Genomic DNA, 17,094 nt, shown 5'->3' with positions numbered 1-17,094 from the left:
GCTCAGCTTTTTGTGCTTCCCTAAGATAACGCATTAGTGGCCTTTGCCTATTTCAATAAACAAGTACGTTCTGAAGGTTAGCTGGCTGGTGGCTTGTTATAAATTATAATGTGTTTCACATGGAGTTGTTGAATAAACAAGCTGTATGTTGTGGTAGGTGAACAGCAATAGAAACATGCCAAGACCTGATGGAAGCACTGATTGGAGTGGAAAGCTCACGGTGCCTGTTTGTGGCAAGGGTGGAGCATAAGAACATTATGTAGCCAAGCCTCCCCTCCTGCTGTATTGTGAAGGATTTGACACTAGGTTCCCAGATTGGAAACCTCTCATCTTAGGTAATACTAGCTTGAGAGGAAAAACAAGACCATTTTTAAAGCAGGGTTTAGGAAGAATTAACCTGAGGAGAAAGTGTGTGTGTGATACTGTGTTTGTATATGTGTGTGAGACTGGCTAAGTATATATGTGAGTCTGGGGAGAGAGTGAACTAGGAGTGGGGTTGTATTTTTGAGGGTGAGTGTGTATTTGAGACTAGATATATGTGAGACTGAGGGTGTTGGTGTATGAGGGTGATGGTGTACGAATCTGAGGAATGTGTGTGGGTGTGTTGTGTGTGAGATTTGGGTGTGTGTGATAAGTGTGAGGGTGATGATGTGTGAACCTGAGAGGTGTCATGTGTGAGCTAGGTGTGAGTGTGAGGGTGTATGAAGCTGAGGGAGTGTGTGTGAGAGACAGGGTATGCTGTGTGTGAATGTGACAGTAATGTGTGTGAGTCTGGGTATGAGTGTGAGGGTATATAAGGCTGAGCGAGTGAGAGACTGAAGGGTCTAGTATGTGTGTGTACAAGAGCAGACTGTAAGGATGTATTGTGTGACTGAGGCTGTGTGTGATGAGGGTTATGGTGCATGAGCCTAAGTGAGTATGTGTGAGAGACTGAGGGAGTATGTGTGTCTGAGAGAGTCTGTGTGTATGAGCCTGAGGGAGAGAGAGAGAGAGAGAGAGAGAGAATGTGTGTATGTGTGTGTGTGTACCTGAGGGGGAGAGAGAGACAGTGTGTGTGTGAGGGGGTGTGCCTGAGGGAGTATGTGTGTGTGTGTGTCTGAGGGAGTCTGTGTGTATGAGCCTGAGGGAGAGAGAGAGACAGAATGTGTGTGTGTATATGTGTGTGTGTACCTGAGGGGGGGGAGAAAGAGAGAGAGACTGTGTGTATGTGTGTGTGTGTGTGTGTCTGAGGGAGTCTGTGTGTATGAGCCTGAAGGTAGGTGTGTGTGTGTGTATGTATGTGAGCCTGAGGGAGTGTGTGTGTGTGTGTGTGAGTGAGCCTGAGAGAGTGTGTATGAGAGACTGAGGGAGTGTGTGTGTGTGTGTGTATTTGTGTGTGTGTGTGCCTGAGGAAATGTGTGTGTGTGTGTGTGTGTGTGTGAGCCTGAGGAAATGTGTGTGTGTGTGAGCCTGAGGAAATGTGTGTGTGTGTGTGTGTGTGTGTGAGCCTGAGGAAATGTGTGTGTGTGTGAGCCTGAGGAAATGTGTGTGTGTGTGTGTGTGTGAGCCTGAGGAAATTGTGTGTGTGTGTGTATTTGTGTGTGTGTGTGTGTGCCTGAGGAAATGTGTGTGTGTGTGTGTGTGTGTGTGAGCCTGAGGAAATGTGTGTGTGTGTGTGTGTGTGTGAGCCTGAGGAAATGTGTGTGTGTGTGTGCCTGAGAGAGTGTGTATGAGAGGCTGAGGGAGTGTGTGTATGTGCCTAAAGGAGTGAGCCTGAGGGAGTGTGTGACTGAGAGGGGGAGGGGAAGGGCGTATAAAGGTCACATCATAGATAAAGAGTTAGGAGTCACCGGGCAGCTGGGCCTGGTGGTGAAGACACTGGTTGAGGTGCCATGGCCCACGTTGGTGGGACTGCTTCCTGCTAATGCACTGGGAAGCAGCAGATGTACTCTGGCCACTGCCACCATGTGGGAGACATGGATGGAGATCCAGGTCTGGGTGGCTGGTGTGGCTGTTGGAGAAGGAAACCAGGTGCGAGGTCTCTTACTGTGTGTCTTTTCCCAAGCGAAGATGGGTCCCTCTGGTGGCCATGTTCAGCAGCTCCTGCATGTGTAACTTGGCTGGAAAATGGGTCATGCAGGGCGAGGGTGGCATCCTCTGGGCATCAGGTGACTGGTGTGGAGTCTTTTAGTGTTGATGCTTGCAGAACAGGCGTGCCATCAGCCGGCTGCATCATGTTCATCTTGTGTTAGTTTTGTTGAGCTTCTCAGTCGTCTTCTATTTTTCATCAAATGTGGAACGGTTTCAGCTGCTGTCTTACCAGTCTTCCTTGCAGTGCTCAAGACATTACCCCAGTGTCTCTGGCCGCCCATGGGCCTGGCCTTGGCACTCTACACAGCTCTACCCACATCATGTCTGTGCCGTCCTGTAATAAGCATCCTCCTTCTATAGCCAGTCTTTTTTTTTTTTTTTAAGGTTTATTTAATTTTTAGTGGAAAGGCAGATTGACATAGAGAAGAAGAGACAGAAACATCAACATCTGTCTGCTGGTTCACTTGGGCAAGTGGCCACAACGGCCAGAGCTGAGCCAATCCAAAACCAGGAGCCAGGAACCTCTTCCAGGTCTCCCACACAGGTGCAGGGTCCTGAGGCTTTGGGCCATCCTCAACTACTTTCCCAGGCCACAAGCAGGGAGCCGGCTAGGAAGTGAAGCAGCCAGGACATGAACCAGCACCCAAATGAGATCCTGGCGGTTGCAAGGCAAGGATTTAGCCACTGAGCCACCACACTGGGCCCCACAGCCAATCTTGCTGTGTGCCTTGGAGCATGGGGCCACGTGTCCTGCAGTGTCTGCTCCCCCAGGGTTCTCTGAGAAGGCTGCTTCACCTTACCCATTTGCAACAGTTATGTATACAATGCTGATAGCAAGGGATTGGGGATTATGTGTGCAAATAGCTGTTGCTCCCTCGTCACTTTGTGATGAAGAAAAGCTTTTAAGTTGAACATGGATCAGTTTCTGGTGTCTTTGGCCACTGTGCTGTTGTGGAACCTGTTAGTCTGTCTGAGGCCATGGGGGGATACCCAGAGAGGATCAGGGAGCTCCCCTACACCCTTGATAACAACTGATAGCAAACTGGCCAATGGGAGTGTCTCCCCAAGAGCTGTGGGCCAGCCAGGCCTCTGGAGGTGAGGGTACAACCCTGCAGCCTGAGTCCTGCCCTGGCGGTGCCTGTGTCAAGAGTGCTGGCCACTGCCTGCCTGTGGTTGCTGAAGTGCTGCATGTGCTGCATGGTAACTTTTTTTTTCTTTTAAATATTTATTTTTATTGGAAAGGAAGATCAGATTTATAGAGAGGAGAGCCAGCAGGATCTTCCATCCCCTGGTTCACTCCCCAAATGGCTGCAGTAGCCAGAGCTGAGCTAATTCAAAGCTGGGAGCCAGGAACCTCCTCTGGGTCTCCCATGCAGTTGCAGGATCCCAAGAACTTGGGCCATCCTCTGCCGCTTTCCCAGGCCAAAAGCAGGGGGCTGGACGGGAAGTGGAGCTGCCAGGACACACCAGCACACATATGGGATCCCAGTGCATCAATGTGAGGATTTAGCTAGCTGAGCCACCACACCAGGTCCTGCACTGTCAGTCTTACTCCTGTCAGACTCATGAGAGCTTTTCGGTGTTACCCTACAGAAATTGTTACTTTCTTTGGGGTCTTTTGTGCATGTTGTAAGGGTCAAGGTCATTGTGTGTAAGTCCAGTTTCCCTGGCCCCTCCCTGCATGGGCCCTTTTCTGTGCTCCCACACACGTTGCCAGCCCTCCCTCCCCCGAGAGGCCTTGAGCTGGTAAGCAGTCCTGAGCCAGTCATGGAGGAATAGGGTAGGTGAGGGGCAGCTGCTGCCATGGGCCTCTTGGTAGCAGCCTTCCCTGGATGTTCTGGCCTGGTAGAGCCCTGTGGCTGAGAAAGCTGTGTCCAGTCAGAGTTTATAGGTTTTTGCTATAGCTGGCAATGCCCCCACCCATCACAGGGCCATGCAGCTCCTCCTGTTATGTGTCTCTGGGATTGGTCCCTAGTGTTGTGGCCTTTCAGGGGAGGCTCCGGGATTAGTGTTGGAAGGACAGGTCTGGGCAGAAACGTTGTCACCTCATACAGTTCTGCTCCCTCTCCTGATACCCCAGCTCACTCCACACCATTCTGTCTGTCCTAGTCCACAATGGCTGAGTGCATGTGGCATTTCCTTCATTAGTGAGGTTCCCTGCCCCTGAGAGGGTACAGGCCCTCCCCTCCCCTGTTCTTCCCTCTCCCCATGCAAGGCTTCCCAGATCCAGACCCCAGTCTCGGTTTCAGGCCTGACAGATGCTGTTCCCTCCCCCAGCCAGGCAGTGACAGACTCCCTTAGGCCCAGGTGATGCCACACACAGTCCCTCCTGACCGTGCACAGGAACACATGGGCCAGGTTGTGACACCTTTAATACATCATTTGACCAGTTGACACGATGCGCTAGCAGCAAACACAAGGAGCGATGTGCAGACACAAGCTATTTCACTGAGGGCTGCAAGCGAGACCCGGGCACAAGTCCAACTGGTGGCACGACACCTCACACCCTGGGAGAGACCCTCAGTGCTACTGGAGGGTGTATGCCTGACGCGGACAGGGCCTGCCACAAGGACCAAGTGACAGACTCAGGGCTTTGCAGCGCTGACAGAACAGTGCAAAACTAGAGTGCATCTCTGCATGACCTGGCTTCCCTTTCTCAGAAAGAACCTGCTCCAGGCCGGCAGTGGTTGTCCCACTGGGAAGAGAGTGGGAGCACCCTCTGCATGGCAGAGCACCTGCCAGGGCTCCCCACAGTGTCGGGCTTCAGTAGTCGGTCGCTGTTGAGGTTGTCTGGAGGACACCTCAGCTCCGAGTTTCACAGTCTGCCTGTTCCCCTGCACTATGTGGGCAGGCAACAGGCTGTCCATGTGGCACAGGCAGTAGGAAGAAATGGCCTCCCAGGACAGCAGGCTCTGGGGGCAGAGACAGCGGCAAATGCTTTGGGTATTGAGGGCCCTGACTTCTACGTCAGCCCTCTGCTCCAGTTGTGCATTCGAGGAACCTTAAACAGGTGCTGCAGAGGCCCTGGCCCAGGATGGGGGCCAGCAGGCATGCAGGGAGGTACCATACCACTTGCATTTGTTGTGACTTAGGGACAGGGTCGTGGAGAGAGCAGAAGTACTCCAGTGTGTTTGAGGCCCTTGCTGTGGAGCAGGCATGGAGCCACCCTGCCACACATGAATCTACACCTGGCACAGAATCCACATGCTGTGAGCATAGAATTCACACACTCCCAGCATAGAAACCATACACTCTGGTCACGGTCCACAAACTCTGGCCACAGAATCCACACACTTTCATCATGAGCTCCACGCAGTCTGACCATGGAATCCACATGCTCTGAGCACAGAATCCATGTGTCTCCTGCACTCCTGCAGAGCAGCCTGGCCCCATCTCCCAGGCTGCAAAAGGGTTACTTGCTCATGCTTTGGCTGTTGTGACCAGGTTAGACATGCACACAGCACAAATACTCCGCTGCATGATGGCAGCACTGAGGGACCTGCAGCAGGTGGTCAGAGCAGCCCTGGAAACCAATAGCTGCCTGCTCAGGTCTGTGCGCTAAGAGCCATGTGGGCATGTGTGGGGGTGGGCCACCAGGGGACTGACCACACATACTCTGCTCCCCTCAGAACCCTGGGACAGCTGCAGCCAGGAAAATGCATTGTGGGGAAAGGGTGGGGTCTGGCCCAAGATGTGCACTCCAGCTGGACATGGTGAGCCTTCTGCTCAGGGCTGTTTCATCTAGACCTGGGTCAGCTGCCTGGGGTGGGGCCTGCCTGTGGGCTGGGTTCTCTCGCCAAGACCCAGCATCCTCACATGCCCCAGGGGTGGTTGGCTCCAGGAGGAACCAGGACAGGCAGAGAGGTGGGAATGAAAGGAAAGAAGTGACTTCAGGGTCCAATGTGCCTAGGCTCTTCCCCAGGCCTAGGCTGTGGTTGGGTCACTAACACTGCATCGGCCAGGGAGGGGTCTTGAGGCATAGTCACCTGCTTGACCTGAGCTACCTGCAGAAGTCCATGCAGAGGACTGCTCTGCTCAGGTGGTGGTGGCCAGGTGCCCACTCATAAGAGGACCAGGCAGTGTCACATGCAGTGGCAGTCTGCCCTGCACAATCAGCAGTGGCCCAGCAGCTCACAGGAGGAGGCATCCCTCACACTGTCAGGGCATACATGAGGCTGTGGCTGTCTGTATAAATGGACAGTTTCCATAGGAACCACCATGGTGGGAAAACCTGCACTGCTGGCCCTGGGGTCCTGCCTGCTTCAGGTGTGGGGTGTCCTGCAGGATTCGGGACGGGGTGAATTCAGAGGGAAAAACCACCCAGGTGGGAACCGACCAAGGCCCAGGGCAGGAGGAGCCAGCCCCAAGCAACTGGCTGCCCAAGACTCAGCCCTGGGGGTACGGGACAAGTCTTTCCACACAGACTGGCCTGCAGCTGTGCACATACGTGTGCCTGCAGGCCCTACTGTCCATGGCTGCAGAACCTTTGCCTTAGGGGTCAGACACTGCCCACGTCCCTTTGTGCTGTTAGTGTGTTAGCTCCTGAAGGGTCAGGGTGGCCTCCATTCGGGTGTATCCCTTATCCCCACACCTGCCAGCTCACAAACACTGCCATTCCCTGCAGACAACGGCCAGGGTGGCAGGGCCCAGGGACAACTTGGATGCACTGGACGAGGCAGGCAAGAGAGACAGGTGAGTCGGGGCACCAGCCCAGGGTATGAGGTGGGGTTTCTGGGGCTGCACCCCACGGCACCCCACCCTTAACCTCCGGGAAGCGTCAGTTCTGCCCAGATGAGCACAGGAATGTAACGAAGGTGACACGACGCGGCCAGCAATAGGACCCTGGGTGTGGGGCGGGGGCAGCCGCTTTACTTGCCCCCCTGCACTTTCTGATCATAGGTGCCTGCGTGCTTGTAGCCAGGCACATAGCCTGACTCGTCCACCAGGTCCACGCGGCCAGCCTTGCCCTTGCCCTTGCCCGATGGGTCGAAGCGCTCCTTGTGGGAGCCAGTAAATTTGGTGGTATCGGTGAGTCGGGACACGGTGGGTGAGGAGACAGCTTTCTGCAGAGGAAAGGAGGGGACGAGGTGTGGGCAGAGGAGACACCGCTGTGCCCCACACCCCAAATCCACAGCCCACCTAGTCCTTACCGTGACCCCCGAGATGATGGGCGCACGGCCTTCCACCAGCCGGTGCACCTCACGCACAGCTTCCTCTGCACTCTTGTCCTTGAAGCGCTTGCGGGCCAGCTCCTCAAGGGCTTCCTGGAACTGCTCAAAGGTGATGGTCCTGCAACCTTTTCCCCTGCAGAGAAGGTCCATGAGGGCGAGCAAAGCAACCATGCAGCCTGGACTCACCCATGAAGGCCTCTGCCACTGTGCCCCATTGTTACCCACCTGGGACTCTGAGAGCAGCCTGTGGTAGGCAGAGCTGTGGGCTGGCAGCTTGCAGTGGGTGGGATTCTGAGCTGGGCAGCCTGCAGTGGGCGGGGCTGTGAGCTGGGCAGCCTGCAGTGGGCAGGGCTATGAGCTGGGCAGCCTGCAGTGGGCAGGGCTGAGGGCTGGGCAGCCTGCAGTGGGCAAGGCTGTGTGTGGGGCAGCCTGAAGTGGGCATAGCTGGAACAGCCCTCACTGGGCGGGGTGTGAGCGGGGCAGCCTGCACTGGGTGGAGCTGAGGGCTGGGCAGCCTTTAGTGGGCGGGACAGCCTGAAGTAGGCATGGCTGGGGCAGCCTGTACTGGGCGGTGCTGAGGCTGGGCAACCCTTTGATGGCAACCAAAAGCCAAGGCTTCCAGGAAGGAAGGGCTCATTCTCAAAACAAGAAGACCAAAGAGGAGGGCCAGATATGCCCTGGCACCCAGAGAACACAGATTACACATGCCTGCACTCTGACTGCTGCCAAAAAGAACTCAGCGGGAGAGCCACCTCCTCCTTTCCACTGCTCACCTCACTGCCACCTCCACCCTGTCCACTGTCCTACAGTCCTCCTACAGGACTCACCTCACTGCCACCTCCACCCTGTCCACTGTCCTACAGTCCTCCTACAGGACTCACCTCACTGCCACCTCCACCCTGTCCACTGTCCTACAGTCCTCCTACAGGACTCACCTCACTGCCACCTCCACCCTGTCCATTGTCCTCCTACAGGACTCACCTCACTGCCACCTCCACCCTGTCCATTGTCCTCCTACAGGACTCACCTCACTGTCACCTGCACCCTGTCCATTGTCCTCCTACAGGACTCACCTGCACAGTCACCTGCACCCTGTCCATTGGTTCCTGCTGGGGTCCTGCATGCCCAGCATGGTGCCAAGGGGAATGGGAGCACCCAGTTACTCAGTAACATCCTTGATCACCATGCTTGGTCATGCAATGGGGTTGTCCAGGGGCTCTCAAATTCTGTCCCATCTACTGGTCAAGTTCCTGCCCAGCCATCCCTTGGGTGCTGCCTCTGGCAACACAGGCAACACCAGAGTGAATCATCCTGGGTAGGGCAGGGGCTGCTCCACTGTAGGCCACACCCATGAAGGCTAGACAGTTGCCCTCCCTGCCCCCAGCCCTGCCAGGCCCTCACCTCCAGACAAAGTGGCTGATCCTAGGAGCAGGTAATGTCACTCAGTTCCTGCCTCCCATCGGGCTATTGGGGTCCTCCAGGATCTGCAGACTATAAAGCAGAACCCAGGGCATGAGAACCTAGATGCCCCATAGGGACTGGACCTGGAACCCACCACATTGTCCCCACAGGAGCTGGGGAAGGGCCTCTCCAGTTGCTAGGCTGAGGACAGCATGGAGCTGCAGTGCAGGCTGGCCCCATGGACCCCTCCACCCACCCTGGGTCCCACTCTGTCTCTGCTGCCCTGAGTGGCACTAGAGGGTCCAGGGATGGGACACTGGGTAGGTCAGGACCCAATGTGCCTCCCATGGAGACGAGGCCTGGGACTGGGGCGACTCATTTGCCCTGGCAGCGGCCCCCAGCATGTCAGCTCCGGCACATGGCCCCAAGCAGCCTACCCAGGTACTCCATACACCCCCTGCTGACAAAGCACATGTGGGCTCAGGATAAGCCAAGGCCCAAGGAGGCTCCACCCAGCCCGGTCTCCCTACAGGCCAGGGTGAGGTCACTGACCCTTGTCCAGGATCTGGTGGTATAGGCGGGAAGCAGCAGGTACCCACAGGCAGACACACACACACACATGTGGTCTGAGTCCCCAGGCCCTGCAGCCCTTCCCATGCGTGTGGGCTCCCCGCAGCAGGGTCTCCGGTTTGATCTGGTGTGCAGCTGCCCATGTGTTTGGGACTCGGCTCATGGTAACATCCAAACAAACAGCCGTGGCCATGACGACCGGCCCCAACAAAGGCTGCAGATGCCCCAGCTGGCGCCCAGCCCATGCAGCCCCGGCAACGGCTGGAAAACAGACACGGCCGGCGGCCAGTGACTCCACAGTACCTGCGACCCTACTTCCTGCATGACCCACCCATCCCCCTCCTTTTCGGAACGCACATAGGCCGGGGGCCAGGCTGGATACGGTCAGTGCCTACAGGTAGACAGATCACAGCCCTTCCCAGCTAAGGCCACAGCTGCTCCCTTGGGCCATGGCCACCCAGGTCCTGCAATGGAGACTGGGCCTCAACTGGCACGTCCAGGCCCCTGTAGTACTGTCCTCACGGTGGACCAGGTGAAAACATGAGTCCTACGGGTCGGGAATAGGGAAAAGGGGTCCTGTATGTGTGTGGGGGAGGGGACACATGTTCTGTGTGTGCAGGTATGTGTCCTACATGCATGGATGCATATCCTATGTGTGTGGAAGGAACACAAGTCCTACATGTGGGGACATGGTAGCATCTGGACAGGCCCAGCATGAGCTGCCCCTGCCCCCATTCTGCCCAGCCTGTGGCTGCCACTGCATGCAGGCAGTGCTGGGACTGGGCCAGAGAGTTCAGTCCACATTCCAGCTGACCACCTGCAATGTGGCTCTGTCTCCTATCCCCAGACAGTCAGCATTTGGGACCCACTTGGGATGGCTTGCCAGACACCACACAAGGGGCTGGGTGAGGACCCACATGCTCAGAGGTCACCCTGCACATCCCACAGCTCCCATCCTGGTGCCCAATGGTCCTTTGGAGACCTGGCCTTCTGCTGTGGTGACCAGAGAGTCCGGTGGCACCAGGTAGCCACAGCCATAAAGCATATAACGTGTGTGTACATGTCGCCAGATGGACACAGCATACCTGCACAGCCACAGGTGTGTGTGTGCCCTTGGGCATGAACACAGCACACTTGCACATGTGTGTAGCCACAGGTGTGTGTGCATGTCCATGAATACAATGCACCTGTACATGTGTGGCCACAGGTGTGTATGTGTACCCATGGGCAGGAACATAGCACACAGCTACACACATGTGTGTAACCATGGCTGTGTGCATGTCCATGAACATTGCACACATGTGTAGCCACAGCTATGTGTGTGTCCATGAACACAGCACACCTACACGTGTGTGTGTAGCCATGCCTGCACATGTGTACAGCCACAGGTGTGTGCATGTGTGCCAGTGGGCATGAACACGGCACATGCCTGTGCTTAGGACAGAGAACTGGGCAAGAGGTGGGCAGGAACGGGTGCCCTCTGCCTGTCCTTGACATAGAGGCCCCTGCACCCACCTTCTCCCTACACAGAGCTGCCCTGAGGACCAACAACACTCACTTGATCTTGCTGAAGACGATGTCCACGTCAGTGACTGTTACATTCTTCCCATCAATCACCTGGCAGTCCCGGCACAGCTTGGACCAGTTCTTGCCATGCATCTCCTTCCCAGATGCCCTGGTATCTCCGTGCACTGCAAACCGCCGGAAGGCCTCCTCCAGGGCACTCAGTTCTGGGACTGCTGCGGCCACTCCCTCGGCACCACCCTCAGACTCCAGCGACAGCCTCTTGACTGCCCTGTCCTTATTGGGGTCCCCTGGGGATTTGGGGGGTGTCCTGTTGGCAGCCTTGGCAACCTTGGTCTTCCCATCAGCCATGATGCTGGGGAGGAAGAAGGGAGGAACCTGGATCACTGTGGGTCGCAGCACAGAGGCCAACTGAGCACACTGCATCCCAGGGCCAGGCCCTCCTGGGAGCCACACAAGCCCCCTTCCCAGGAGCGAACAGGGCCATGCCCTCTGCTCCACCCCTCCCACCCAGGGTATCCAGGCTGCTCCCAGCCTCATGCTGAGTCTCCCACCACAGAGGGGAACCCAGGGACATCGACGTGGGGTGGCTGGGAGCCCAGAGCAGCTCTATGCGCTGGGAAGTAGCCATCCCCACGGAGCTGCTCCTGGCCAGGGCCTCCGGCTTGGGAGCTGGGTCCTGTCCCAGGCACAGGACGCATGGCCAGCACCACTCTCAGGCACGACCACAGTGTGGCCTCTCTGGAACGGGACCAGAAGTACAAGGGGTTGCCTCAAGGGCTCCCAGCAGAGTATGGCAGCACATAAGTGGCTGTGTGTGTAGCAGGAGTGACTCGGGGGGCAGGCAAGCAGTGTTGGAATGTGGGAGACCATCATACATGACTGTGTGGGACCACCCTGTGGCACCTTGGACTAGCATCCAATCATGAGGACACCCCAAGATGATGCTTGTCTGTGGGCCAGGGAGAGGGGCTTCCCATATGCTTCTGTGTCCCACAAGTGAGGGCCATGCTGAAGACCCTGTAGCAGCCCCAGTGAGCACAGCAGCTAACGGCCCAGATCCTGTAGCCCCTGGGTGGTGCCTGGCCCTGCCCTAGTGCCACAAGTGCCCAGAGTGCTTGTTGGGCTCTGTCTGCCTCAGAAGGAAGCTCTGTCCACCTCAGAAGGAAGCTCTGTCCTCTGCCTGCAAACCCCCCACGGCAGGTAGGGCTGTGGCGTAGGGTCAGCAGGCTTCATGTCCCTGGCCTAGCAGTGACAGGGTGCAGAGGCGGCCACTAGGCAGCCATGTGGCAGACGAGGCTCTGTGTGTGTAGTGTGCACACATGCATGTGTGTGGACAGGAGAGTAGGTTTGGACAGATGCCAAGTGTCCAAACAGTGTCAAATGCCAAAGGTCCCCTTTCCCAACCCCCAGTTTTTGGGGGGACTGAATCTTAGCCTTGAGGAGTGGGAGAGACTGAGCCCCAAAGCAAGGAGGCAGGGCCACTTCCTGGGTGTGGGGCGTGTCACGAATGCCCAGGGGTGAGCTCTGTGCCCCACCCATGGCCTGCCTTGGGTAGCAGAATGTGGACACCGCCCAGGGCAAGGCCAGTCAGCAGGAGGGGGTGGGGGAGCTGCTGAGGCAGGGACCTCTTAGTTACCTAAGCTGCATGTTGCAGGAGTAGGGGGAGAGGTGGGCTTACAGTGGAGTGGTGTGGGGGTGGGGGACAGGGAGGAGCTGGTGGGTGTCAAAACGAGAGTTGGGAGGGGGCACAGTCAGGGGGAGGAAGGCACAGCTGGCGAGGAGAAGCTGGTGAGTGGCACAACCAGGGCTGGGAGGGCTGGCGGGTGGCACAGACCCCCCCTGCATCAGTACTGGGAGGTTGGGCCAGCTGCTGTCAACAGCCAGCCTGGGTGCTCACTGGTCCCTGGCCTAGGCAGGATACCTCCCATGACCCTTTGTGGTGCCCACTCAGGCTGGGGTCCCCATTTTGTCCTGTAGAAATCCCTTCCCACAGTATAAACACCTGAAGCCTCTGCCTGCCCCGGAGCCCACATAGGGACCCTCTGACCGGGACCCCACCTAGCACACTCCTCATCCCCCCCACAGAGATAACCAGCATACTAGCAAACGCTTATGTGCCAGAAGGAGGTGAGCACACCTGTCTCCCTCCTGCCCAGCTAGAGTTGGGGGCCTCGTTTGAGGTCAGTGGGGACCCAAGGTGGCTATGGCTGCAGGGCTCGGCCCACCACTGCACCCCTGAAGACCCCAGCCAGGCTCCCAGGACTATCCTGGCAAGTGGACTAACTGGGCCCAGGGTTCCTTTCCCAAACTTCTGCTTCCTGAGGCAGAGCACCACCCCTGCTGGGGCTGGAGGGATGGGAACTAGGGGGACCTTGGAGTTAGGGAGATATAGGGAGCTTGGGGAGGGGGAGACCAGGAGCTGGGGGTGCTGGGAGCCCAGTGTGGGGTGGCAGGTTGCAGCAGGAAGCAGTCTCCCAAGTTGACAGTCCCTGTAGGTAGGGGGTCTTAGGCCCCTGACATGCAGGGTCTCCTGCAGAGGTCCAGCCTGGGTAGGTCTCCTTCCATGCTGGACCCTCCGGGGGTCATGATGTGGCTAAAGGGGTGGGTGCCCTGGCCAGGAGGCCCCTCAGCTGCCCGGCAGAGGGCAGGGGAGTGGAGGGCCCGAGGACCACACAGGCAGCCCTGGACACTGTTGGTCCCAGGGTGCTGCTGCAGGGGCAGAAAGCCCAGGCGGGAACAGCCCCTGACCCACCTGAGAGCCGGGCACGCTGGAAGGATGAGGCTGAGGTGATACAGCCGCAGGTCGGCTACACCAAAGCCTTGGCTGGAGAGCGATGTCACCTCGGCGCTGGCTGCCACCTCATGCCTGGTCCTGGGTCCCCGAGACCCCCAGACTCTAGGAGGTTGGCCCTTCCACGTCAGGCTGAGGCGGGGCAGTGGCCCCTGGGAACAAAGGCCACCCAGAGACCGGGAGCCCCCGTCCACCAGCCATGCCCCCTCCTTTGCACTCGGGACGCCCCAGCCAGCACAAAGCCGGCATTTTCTGCGTCTGCAGAAGCCCCAGCCGCCGTGGGACGCAGTGCCGGCACCCCAGGCACCTGCGCTGACATAATCGCAGAGGCCACAGCGCCAGGCCTCTCCCCCCACGTGGCCACCTCTGCGACCAAGGAGCTGGGGATGCCAGGACCTGCTGGGACTTGGGTCTGGGCCACCGCCAGTGACTTCAGGGTGCCATCCCTCATCCTGAAATTGGAGAATGTGATCATTTTAAAGGTGGCCATGGGGCCTCAGACACATAGGTTTGGGGTTAGAAAGCAGCTGGTCTCCCAATAAGGCCCACTCCTTACAAGCCGGGAAAGGGGGGCAGAACTCTCCAGAACACTCCCTGCTGGTTCCCAGGATGACCAGGAACAGGAGGACTCACAGACCCCCTGTGGGGGACACTGCAACCTTGGGGCCCAGCTAAAAGGTGTAGCTGCCACAGGCACCCATGGACAGACACCAATGCCACCAACACCCACAGGTATCAACAGATACCCACCAATACCCACAGGCACCCACAGGTATCAACAGATACCCACCAAGACCCACAGATTCCAATCTGGCTCTGAGACACCTGTTTGTCCCTGCTGTAACCCTTGACCTACACAAGCCTGAGACAGTAAAGAGGTTCAATTGTCACCCAGATGCTGGGGTCTGCAGGCATTGGGACCCCCACATAGTTGCCTAGAACCCCCCAATCCCATGGAGCAGCAGGGCCTTGGGGCAGCCAATTCCTTTCTAGGGCTGTCATGGGTCACAGGGGGCAGTGGGAGCAATGGCCTGGTTCCCAGGCAGGGTGACCTCAGCAAAGGGCCTGGGCAGAGGTAACGAAGGCATGGAGGCAGAGGAGAGACACACAGCCCAGCCCAAGCCAGGTGGCAGACTCACTCCAGGCCAAGGTGTATCCTCATGTCGAGGAAGGACAGCACAGGGGACAGTGCCCCTCATGGAGATAGTGTGAGGACAGTTTGGAAGCCAGGCCAGACAAAGTGGCTCTAGAGCCACTGGGCAATCAGTAAGTGCTCACAGGAGGAACAGAGCCACATAGGTGACCACCCTGCCGTAGAGGGAAGTGTGTGCTGAGAGGCCCTGAGTGCTCCCTGCCAGGGACAGGACAGCAGCTGAAGGAGTGAATGGCTGACCCCTGGGGCCATCCCCACCTGGCTCTGGGTGGGCCCCAGCTGTGCACCCTAGGGGCAGCTTCGCCAGCAGCAGGAAGCTCAGTGCACCCCAAATGAGCCAGCTCCAGGAAACAGCACCTATGATGGCTGGAGGTGAGAGTGTCACATGCATGTCAAGGCTGATGCACGTGAATGTGCCAGGGCCTGGGGGCAGTGCAACTGCTGCTGTGTCTTCTGAGACCTCCCCCTTCCCTGGACCCCGCCCAGCTCCTGCAGCAGCTGGGACCCTCAAGCACGCAGGCCCAGCCTTCCCTGGGCTCCAGTCAGCCCTAACGGCAGTGGGCAGTGGGAGTGAGGGGGAGCGACTCCCCCTCTCTCTGTCCCTCCCTGTGCCTGCCCAGCCAGGCCACCTGCACAAGCACCCCAGGAGCAGCAGGCATGGGAGCAGGTGCAGGGTCCAGAGTCTAGGTGGAGCCAGGCGAGGCTGAAGTCAGCTTAGGGGTCAGGTGAAGGGTCCAGCCAGTGAACACGGCTTTGTGTGCAGGGTTGATGGAGGGAGGTGCCGCGTCTGTGGGGTCCCCAGGAGGGACCACCTGGCAGTGTCCTTTGCCCATCTAGGCCCCTGAACACGGGCGATGGAGTCAGGTTGCAGGCAGCGCCGCTTATCTCGCCCCGTGAAAACCAGAGACTCCGGCAGGGTTGCCCAGGGACTCACGGGGCGGGGGGGGGGGGGGGGGCGGGTAGCGAGGAGCTCAGCCTCAGGCTCACCGAATGGGTCAGGGGGCGCCCAGGGGCCAGAGGGCTGGGCTCACAGCAGGCCACGTGGGCCTCAAGCCCAGAAACAGAGCTGGTCTAGACCGCGAGGTCAGGGCCTCCAAAGAGGTCGCTGAGCGGGGTGCAGCGACAGGCGCCAGGTCGATCGCCCCTTACTCCCTAGGGGTGTGCTGGGAGTGCGTGGGTCTTCCTGCGCCACCGCCGCACCTGCCCGGGCGAGCGTGGGGGACCGGGCTGGTGGACGCGGCCCTGCTGGCTTCAGTCCAGGTCGGCGCGGGAGACAGCCACCGCAGCCCCGCCTGAGCCGGCGCCGCCTCCCAAAGGAAGCTTTCAATTGTCGGCCTCTGGGGCAGGCGCCGCGCAGGCCTCGGCGGGGGCAGCGACAGCAACGAGCTGCCCACGCACACGAGCGGCCTCGCACGCGGTGAAGACACCTGCGTACGGCCTCCTCGGAGATACCACCAGCCAGACCACAGCGAGCGACAGCTCCGGGCCGCACCTGCTCGCCCTGGGGCGCGCAGGGCTTAGCGCCTCACCCGCACCAAGCGGCCGCGCACCCGCACCAGCGCACCCGCAGGTCTCGGGGCGCCCCCACCCCGCTCCCCCGGCCCCGCCACCTTGCGGGCCCCTCCCCACCCCCCACCAAGACTTTCCCGGTTCCAGAGACCAGCAGGACGGGCGGCGCGAGAGCTCAAGCAGGCCTCGGGCTATCTCGGTCTCTCCGCCGGACGCCTGAAACCGTTCCGGGACACACCGGGTTCGCGTCACCTGCGAGGACCAGGTGACCCGGGACCCAGGAGCATCGAGCGCTGAACCTGCAGGGGTCTGTGTCTCCAGCCTAGGAGAACGGTGCAGAGCGCACGCGCACTCGCGGGAGACCAGAGACACTGGGAGCCCACTGGCAGGCAGCTGACCCCGGGACTGGGGCGGCGTCCACGCACCTCGCTCACCTACGTGCACCTGCGCGCTCCGGCGGGCGTTCCTGAAAATGCGGCTCCTTCTTGGCCTTCTGCGGCCTGCACCTCCCGGAGCTCAGGACCTTCGCGCCCCCGCGCCCCCGCGCGCGGCCTGGCCAGCGCGCAGCCCGCAGCCGGGCGGCTCAGCTCGGGACGCGGTGACGGCAGCGGCGGCGCCTCCGCGACCCGCACGCGCGCGACCGCGCCCCCGCCCAGGCCCCGCCCCTCGCGCCCGCCCCCCGCATCTCTCCGGCCGGCTCCGCACCCGGGCCCGCCCACGAGCGCGCGGGCGCGGGGAGGCGCCGCCTCTGCCTTATAAGGCCGGCTCCAGAGGGCGGCGTGGGAACCCTGGGCAGGAAGACTGCGCGCGTACCTGGGGGGCGCTCCCGGGTGCGGGGTACCGGGAATGGTGAAGGGCGTCCCGCAGGACAGTGTGGAGACCAGAGGAAGCCTACCGCGGCC

The 17,094-nt window shown here is 59.1% G+C and overlaps 1 protein-coding gene across 2 annotated transcripts; it reads right to left on the bottom strand.

The window, feature by feature from the left end:
• Window positions 1-4,425: 4,425 nt before the first annotated feature.
• Window positions 4,426-16,828, bottom strand: TPPP (tubulin polymerization promoting protein). 2 transcript variants are annotated; one of them, XM_058680168.1, is made up of 4 exons: window positions 16,618-16,828; window positions 10,771-11,091; window positions 7,221-7,374; window positions 4,426-7,133 (listed from the first exon to the last, which is right to left on the bottom strand). In XM_058680168.1, the coding sequence occupies exons 2-4, from the start codon at window positions 11,085-11,087 to the stop codon at window positions 6,939-6,941; spliced, it is 666 nt and encodes a 221-aa protein (XP_058536151.1). In that variant the 5' UTR covers window positions 11,088-11,091; window positions 16,618-16,828; the 3' UTR covers window positions 4,426-6,938. The 2 variants fall into 2 exon arrangements, with proteins under 2 accessions (XP_058536151.1, XP_058536150.1); XM_058680167.1 differs by having other exon boundaries at window positions 16,627-16,824.
• Window positions 16,829-17,094: the final 266 nt, after the last annotated feature.

The sequence above is a fragment of the Ochotona princeps genome, chromosome 23, assembly GCF_030435755.1.
Source record: "Ochotona princeps isolate mOchPri1 chromosome 23, mOchPri1.hap1, whole genome shotgun sequence".
In the NCBI taxonomy this organism is placed as follows: domain Eukaryota; kingdom Metazoa; phylum Chordata; class Mammalia; order Lagomorpha; family Ochotonidae; genus Ochotona; species Ochotona princeps.
Note: the sequence above shows the minus strand (reverse complement) of the source record. Positions and strands in the feature narration are given on the sequence as shown.

Excerpts from the sequence above, each read along its gene's own strand:
- TPPP (XM_058680168.1), bottom strand. The coding sequence starts at position 11,087 with ATGGCTGATGGGAAGACCAAGGTTGCCAAGGCTGCCAACAGGACACCC. Across the intron at positions 7,375-10,770 it reads ATCGTCTTCAGCAAGATCAA|GGGAAAAGGTTGCAGGACCA; the intron begins GTGAGTGTTGTT and ends CCTTCTCTGCAG. Across the intron at positions 7,134-7,220 it reads CCATCATCTCGGGGGTCACG|AAAGCTGTCTCCTCACCCAC; the intron begins GTAAGGACTAGG and ends TTTCCTCTGCAG.